Here is an 8,427-nt window from a genome sequence, read left to right on the forward strand (position 1 = left end):
TGCTGAGCAGCTTCCGGCCTCAGTTTACCCGGCTATCCAAAGGGGAAGATCATGTCTGCCCTGTCCGCCTCTCTTGGGACTACTGTGAGACTGCAGCGTGGAAGTCACGCTGTTCACGATGCTGGACGCGCGGGATGAAAACAGCCTCCACTAAGAGAGGTCCTGACAGGGCCAGGGCCAGCTGGGTGGGACTGGGAGCCGCTGAGCTTGCAGCACACAGGGTGTTGTCTGGGGGCCAAGGAGGGTACCCTCACACCCCTGCACAGTCACACCCCCACCCCGGGTCCTTGCTGTGACCTGGATGCCAGCCACGGCCCCTTTTCTGGCACTGGCAGGTGGAGATACCCACAGGAGCACAGTGTCCCCAGCAGGCAGGGCTGGGCCACCCAGAGGTGTTTTAATAACGGGAGGCAGGGTCAAGGTCTGAACTCTACTCCCTACAAAATCAGAGCCCATTCATTCACACACCCCAACTGCACGTGCCTCAGTGTCCCCTCCTGGGACAATTAGGCTTCTGAGCATTGTTACAGGGCCCCCTGGAAGAGGAGGCCATCAAGTACAGGGAGCCCTGGAAATTGCTCAAAATAAATGTGTGTGTTTCTGTGGGAAAGGTTCACCACTTTCTTTGGTTCTCAACCACCTTACTGACCCAGGAAAGGTTAAGGAGCACTGTTGAGTGCAGAGGTGGACCCCCTCCCCCGCTATGGGACAGCACTTGGAAGGGCCACTCTGGAGAGCAACCTGGAAATCCCAAGTAGGGGTGGCTGTCTCACCCTGCAGGATATCAGACCTGTGGAAACTGCAAACCCTCAGAGCCACTGACAGGAGCTGGCTGGGAAATGGCCGAAGTCAGGAGTGGAGGTAGGTGGGGAGTTTGGTGGCAGAGTGTGGGGGAAGGGGAGCGGGAGGCACCACACAGCAAGGAAAAAGGCGGCTTGAAGGGAGATTTACTCATGCAATAGCTCTTTATGTGATTGTTTCTATATATCAGGCACAGTGCTCAGCCCAGTCCCCAGCAACAAAATAGACAGGCTCATCCTGCTCATGATATACAAGGCAGGCAGATACAGACACAGACAATGATTTTGAAGAGTGGAAAATGCTATGAAAAAAAGAAAACCAGGGAAGGGACTCACAATGAAGGGAAGGCCTTCTGAAGAAATTCCTCTGACCAGAGATCAAAATTCAGGGACTTGGGAGGAGCACTGAGCCAACAGGGCAGAAGAGCAATCTTCAAATTAACACACAGAAAAGAAGCATTTTGCTGGGCATGGTGGCACACACCTGTAATTCTAGCACTCTGGGAGACTGAGGCAGGAGAATCCCAAGTCCAGAGACGCAGCTCAGTGGGTAGGCCCCAGGTTCATTCCCCAGTCAAGCAAACAAAAACAAAAACAAAACAAAAAAGTGTATATTCACACACACACACTACCACAAAGTCAGACGGATGTCTGGACGGGCATTGAACGTAAGTGTCCCAAGGGGCAAAGGGGCAACCAGGACCAGGACTCACAGTGGGCTTCAGCTTGCCTTTAGCATTTTAATTTTTAAATATCTATTTAACTTTTTTTTTTGTACCAGGGATTGAACTTGGGTCCTTGCACTTGAAGGCAGGCCACCGAACCACTGAACTAAAGCCCCGGCCCCTTGTAATACTTGTTCTTAATGTGGTTAAATATACTCTCTTATAATTATGAGGTTAAAAACAAATTTAAATCACCATGGCAAAAAGGGTTTAGGGAGCTGGGGATTTAGCTTAGTGGTTCCACTGCCTGCCTCGCAAGAGGGATTGGTTCAGGGCAGCAAGCAGCTCAGCCCCTGCCCCCTCTTCAGTGGACCCACTTTCTGGGGCCTGGGGTCTGCTTGGAGAGGGGACGTATGGGATCATGGGAGACACGTGGGCACATGGTCCGGCCTGGAGGTGCTTCTTGGAGTATGTGCCTTCCTTGTAGAGGTGCCCATCATCCAGGTAGACAGGAAAATGGGTCTAGAGAAGCCATGATGTGTGCAGGTCCACAGGGCAAGAGCAGATGGGACAAGTGGAACCTGACACTTCAGACTGCCAGCCGAGTCGCCTTCTCAGGCCTGATCCCGGCTTCTTTGGGCAAAAGTTAGTCCTCACTACCCCAGTCAGGCCTTTCTGTCCAGCCCGTTCCCATAGCAGTTTCCAGTTTAGCGGCTCAGCCCTGCTCCGGGGGCAGGAAAGGAGCGCCACCTGCTGATGAAAAAGGGAAACACAGCTCAGTCCCTAGCGGGTCACACCCTTCAGACTCCCTCATGACATCTTCCACTGCCCTGTCTATTGGACACCTTCCTCCCAGTGCCTGCCTTTTGGGTCTGGTCTGCAAGGAGGAATAGCTGTTTCATCCGGGCAATCCACCTCACTTTTTCCAGGCCGGTGGGCATGGGTGTTGGGAGAGCTCAGGAGACAGAAGCACCTTGCATTAGTGGTTTACAAAGCATGGCCTCCTCTTTCTCCCGAATCTCGCTACAAAACTTTTGGGTACACAGTCTGATTGGCAGCTTGGACAAGTCCTCTAGGGAAGGGATAGCCTTGCTCAATGACAATGAGCAAGTGAGCACACAGACTGGTCCCAGAACGCAGGTCTCCTGTGTCGGCCTCGGGGAGATGGAGTGCAGGGAGGTGTCACACTTGAAAATAACTGATGCAGAGAAAATAATCAGTTCTGGGTTATGGTCCCTGAAGAGCCCCATCAGCATAACCTGATCCTGTTAGAAACAGAATCCCAGCCCTCCCCAGCCCTGCTGAGTTGGGAGTCTGGATGGAACCCAGCAAAGCAGCTAGAGAACCTGAACCACTGGTCTAAAGCAGCTGCTCCCAACTTATTTTTAATTAAATCAGTTTTATTCTGGAATGACTTGATTCACAGAAAATTTGCAAAGACAGGACAAAAAGTTCCCATCTAATCTCCACCCAGCCCTTCCTCTCACCCCAACAGCTTACAAATCACCTTCATTTTTTTTTTTTTTTGAGACAGGGTCTCACTATGTAGTTGAGGCTGACCTGGAGCTCACCAGGTAGCCAAGGCTGAGCTTGAACTCACAGCAATCCTCCTGCCTCAGCCTCCTGAGTGCTGGGATTACAGGCATGTGCCACTACACCCGGCTACAAATCACCTTCACATCACCAGAATACACTGTCAAAACCAACAGACCAACACTAGTTTAAAATTATTAACTAAAATCTAGACTATGTCAGATTTCAAGTTGTCCTACTAACATCTGGCTTTTTCCCCTGAGATCCAATGTAAGATACCATTTTGCATTTAAGACACTGCACCTTATCCCTTTTAATCATATTTCCAATGGGTGGAAGAGCTGTTGTCCTTGCTCTTGAGCTGGCAAGACTGAGGCTTGAAAATGCAGGGACTGAGTTCCCAGGGGCAGTGACACCAAGGCCTACCTCACTCTGTACCTTTCCTAGAAACTCTTGGTTTCCAGAAGTCCCTCTGGAATATCACCCTACCTCTGTCACACCAGTGTGGGCAATGATGCCCCTACTGGATCCAGCCCCGCCCATCTCCTCCTCGCCTAGACCCCCAGGTCTGTCTCAGTGACTGACTGGGCAGGGCGAGGCCGGCTGTGTGTGTATAACACTGCAATCTTCCCATCTAGTCCTTATGGAGGACGCACAGTAAGTCTGAGTGTCAAGGTTGGCCCCAGGTTCTCCGTAGTTCCTGTCTAGTGGTGCAATCTGTTGTTCATCCCTTGTATCCAGGCAAAGTCTTACAATTTTCCCTGACCAAAAGAACTCAGAAGTGAGATGGTCCTGGTCCTTAGAGTTCCTGTCACTTCTTACTCTCTGGGAACCCTAAGGCCATTGTGTAAATAAGCCCGAACTTAGTAGAGGCGCCATATGGAAGAGAACCACACCACCTAGCCAGCAGCCTCAGAAAAAGCACATGAAGTTATCCTAACCCAGTCTCAGCTGAGGTGACAGCTGTCTGTGGCCCCATGGTGACTTTAAGCAAGGCCAGCAGAGCTGCCCGGCACAAACTGTCAACCTAGAAATTGTGGATAGAGCAGTAACTTCTAGCTACTACTTTTGGGAGTGGTCCGTACACAGTAAAGCTAATACACAATTCCTCTTCCTTCCTGGTAAGCAAAGTTTACTTCAAGAGGCAGAGTGCCAGTCCCAGGAGAGGGAATAGGACTGGTGTGCTCAGCCATGACAATTCTGCTCCCTGCTGTGTTGGTGTTCTTCAAAGCTAGGGAGAAGGTAGCTGGCTCCGGCCAAGGAGACCTAGTGGAAATATGCAGGGCACAGAGTAGGGCAGATTACACTTCCTGATGGAGGTTGACAGGCCCAGCAGGCTTGGCCCTTCCCCTTCCCCCACGCCTTTCTTCCTTGAACCATGACATGATTCCTGGAGATACCATGCCAACTTGTGATCATGAAGTAACAAGCAACGAGAGCGAAAGGATCCCAGAGGCATAAACTCTTATCTTCACTGAGTTACTGGAACATACCATTTTGGCTACTTGCCTCCAGAATTCAGCCTTTCTTTGTTCAAGTCCCCATTACCCAGGCTTGTCTTTACTTGCAGCTGAGCAGTCCACCTAATAGGATACCATAAAGACGATGCAGAAGTTCCTTGTCCGTTGGAATCTCCAGATCCATCTCCTTGCTCAGGGGTGAGGCCTAAACCCACTCTCACAGAGGTGGGCACAGGGGCTCTCACACCACTTAGCATGAGTCCCAGGCCTGGCAGCTAGTAAAGCGGGTGCTGAGTCAGGCCCCCGCCCCGATGTGCAAAGAGGGGTGCCCTCGCTGGCCCGCCCACTGGGGCCAGGTATCTTCCTGAGGTTGCAGTGGCAGGTGGCAAGGAGCTGCTATTGCAAATCTGGTGTGGACGCACCCAGGTATACTCGGAGGTCTGAAAGGGTGGACTGCACAAGCTTGGCGGGGATGGTCTCTCGCTGCAGCTGCTGGTAGGCTGCGTAGCGGTGGCAGCCCCCGAAGGAGTAGTAGTAGTCACCACCCTGGGCCCCTTTGATCCACAGAACATCGATGGGTGGCACGTTGTCTGGGTCATCCTGGAGAGAGGAAGGGGGACACCTCATGAGTGACCACTGCCCCACACCTGAGTCTGCAGCAGGCTTTGTGCCCTGTGTGGGGCTCTGACAGAGCAGCTGAACCGGCAGGAGTAAGACACCATTAAATGTCCAGGAATCCTGTGGGCTGCCTGAATGTCAGGACGAGAGAGACTTCTACCAGGGCAAGGGGAAGATGCCACAAACAAGTATCTTCTCTCCCCAGGGACAGTCTGTGAAACACACATCTTTCCACCATGTGCCCTATCTCAGGCCCAGCCTGACTTCATGGGCTGTGGCCGAACAGGGTGGATGATATGAGGAAGTAAATGTTGCAGAGACAAATGCTATGAAGACAGTAACCCGGGTGACATGTGTGGGTTCTCTGAGGTGAACAGGAAGCAGAGATCCACCTGGGGAGCTAGAGATGTGGTATAGCTTTACAGCCTGGCTGCCTTGATTCAAGTCTTGCTCTGCTACTCACCAGTTATGTGACCTTGTGCAGTTAACTTCTGCGCCTCAGTTACCCCATCTATCAAATGGGGATGAAGACAACAGACCCATATCATAGGGGTACTGGGATGAGTGAGTTAACATATGCAAATAGCAATGCTTGGTACAGGAAATGTGTTCAGTAATGTCTGCCTGTGTTACCCAAGGGAAGAGCATTCCAGGCGGAGGGAACAGCCAATGCAAAGGCCCTGAGGTGAGAACAGCCCACTGTGCTGGAGGTATAGGCAGGAAGCCAATGAGACAAGTGGTCCTGGGGCTAAAAGAGTAGAAGAGGTAGAAAGGTCTGCAGAAGCTAGATGCAGCAGGTTTGTTTCTTGGAGCAGGGGTCCGCCCTGGAGCATTGAGACAGCAGGTGGCATGGTTTAATGCCATTCTAGAAACATGCACAGGAGAGCAGCTTGTGGGCGGGAGAAAGGCATGAGCAAGGCCTTTGTGTGTCTTCAGTAGAAGATGCAGGACTGCATGCTGTATGGCTGGGAAAGGGAGAGGCACACAGGTCTGGCACATGTTTAGGAGGCAGATCAGTGGGGTCTGGTGGGAAGTGGACATGAGGCCATGAGAAAGAGGAGAATCTTAGGTGACTTCCTAGTGGGAACCAACAAGCCAGGTGGAGGAGAGCCGTCCTCTAAGTAGGTGAAGCCTGGGCATGCTGGGGAAACATAAGTGTGACATACCTCGAAGGCCTCCTGCTACTGACCCATTTCTTAGGGGAAGCTGCTCTGACAGATTCATTAATCCAGATGTTGCATAGCTGGTTATTCAGCAGTGAGGCCCAGCAGTCATCAGTCAGGGTTCTGGAGCCTAGCAAACCAGGGGAGGGTGCTATGTAGCCAGCTTAGTCTCTCTAAACCTCCCACAGGGCGGCAGAAGGCACGAAGGTGAGCTGGAAGGCCTTGTGCAGGCCCAGGGTGAGGGGCAGGATAGTGGGGGGCAGTAATGGTCCCCAAAGATATCTGTACCCTAATCCTTAGAGGCTGTAAATATGTCACCTTACACAGAAGGGCCTCTGCAGCTGGATCTTGAGAGAGCAAGATAGGCTCAATGTTATCACTAGGGCCCTTATAAGCAGAATGGGGAGGTGGAAGAGGTCAGATGGACACAAGCTGAGAAGGGTCAAGCTACTGCAGTTGGTCTGAAGATGAGGAAGAGGCCATGAGTCTACGTGCACAGGGGTGGTGGTAGTGGTAGTGTTAGTTCTGGGAAAGGCTGGGAAACTGTCACTTAGGACCTCTAGAAAACAGTGCAGCCCTACTGACCTCCCTTTTAGTTCAGTAAGACCCATGTCAGATTTCTGCTCCACAAACCATAAAATAATACCTTTGTGCTATCTGAAAGCCATGAAGTTAATTTTTTTTTTTTTTTTGAGACAGGGTCTCGCTATGTTGTCCAGGTTGACCTTGAACTTACTGTGTAGTCCAGGTGGGTCTCAAACTCAGAGTGATCCTCCTGCCTCAGCCTTCTGAGTGCTGGGATTACAGGTGTGCACCATCACGGCCAGCTTGAAGCCATGAAATTTGTGGGCATAGAAACAACTCCATCTGATAAGTTGCAAAGGCAGATCTGGTCCTTGCCTCATAGAGCCTATAGTTCCAATGGGAGACAAATGCCTACAGAGGCGATCAGAACCCAGTGGGGTTGTGTGCTATTGGGTACACAGGTGGTTTTGAATATAGTGAAGGTCCCTTACCTGCTAGGGTGGGCAGGAAAGAGGCTGTCACTGAGAAAGGAGGACCAAGGGGGAGTTAGACACAACAGAGAGATGTTCAGTCTCCTGACTGGGGGTAGGGTGGGGTCTGTGTAAAGGCTGTGGAGAACACTTAGGACCAGATGACCCTCCCACAGAGAGCAGCAGCAAGACGACACGGGCCCTACTCATGCGGAGGGACACAGACACTGAGGCAGTGAAACATGCAGATCAGTGTAGGAAGGCTGCAAATGCTATCAAGACCCCCCTCCCCGAAAAAAGAGAAAAACTCCCAGGTGGAGGGAACCAGGAGGCCAGGGCTCCACAACGGCTCACCGCCTGTAGCTATCTGAGGAGGTGGTGCCAGGAAATGGGGGGGGGGAGTGCAGACTCGGGCATCCCAGGGGCTCCAGTGGTGCTTGGTAGGGCCTAGGAGTCTCACACTCAACTTCCAAGGGTCTGGGACAGAGGGACAGGAAGCACATAGACCTAAGCTGACACATACGGTCCTGTGTCCCTCACCCCCAGTTCCTGCCAGGGCCACCTGGGAATTGAGCACTCTCCCTCTGTGACCTGGCTGACCCTTGTTCTCTCCCACTTCCACCTCCGATGAGGCCTTCCCGGCAGACATGACACACTGTCACACTCAGAGGCCCTGCTCCTCACAGCCAGAGGGGACCACACAGCTTATTTCTGGATGGTGTAGTGGCCACACTGCAGGGAACTAGGGCCATCTGAGTGCCTGACCTTCAGCAATTTGCCTAAAATTTCCTGTGCTTTGTCTGCCTGATAGGGTGGCACAAGGAGCGAAGGAATCTAAACAGCTCTGGACCACAGTAGTTTAGTGACCCTTATTTTAATTAACTGGTTCTATCCCCTCCTTCCTCAAGAGAAGGCCCAGGACCCTGAGAGGCCCCACACTTGCTCAAGGTCACACAGCCCACACCGCCTCCGCAGAGCCCGTAACAGTTCCATCAGGCCACCAGCACGCCTCCCTCCCCCGAGGTCCTCCCTCCGGCTGACGGCTTCCCGGGCCTCACCCGGATCGTGTCCACCAGGCTCTGCACCTTGGCCGGGTCCAGCACAGATGGCAGCGGTCGAATAAGCACGCTCAGCGGCACGTTGTGCACGGCGGCGATGCAGCCCGAGTGGATGCTGCCGCCCTGCGCGCCGCC

General features: G+C 52.5%; 1 protein-coding gene across 1 annotated transcript; it reads right to left on the reverse strand.

Moving 5' to 3' along the window:
- Nucleotides 1–4,321: 4,321 nt before the first annotated feature.
- Nucleotides 4,322–8,427, reverse strand: Srxn1 (sulfiredoxin 1; the record flags this gene model as incomplete). The annotated part of the gene is made up of 2 exons (XM_010621496.2): nucleotides 4,322–5,058; nucleotides 8,293–8,427. Coding segments are annotated over 2 exons (339 nt in total), but the record flags the coding sequence as incomplete, so codon positions are not given.

The sequence above is a fragment of the Fukomys damarensis genome, unplaced genomic scaffold, assembly GCF_012274545.1.
Source record: "Fukomys damarensis isolate Sample0158 unplaced genomic scaffold, DMR_v1.0_HiC HiC_scaffold_22, whole genome shotgun sequence".
Taxonomy (NCBI): Eukaryota; Metazoa; Chordata; class Mammalia; order Rodentia; family Bathyergidae; genus Fukomys; species Fukomys damarensis.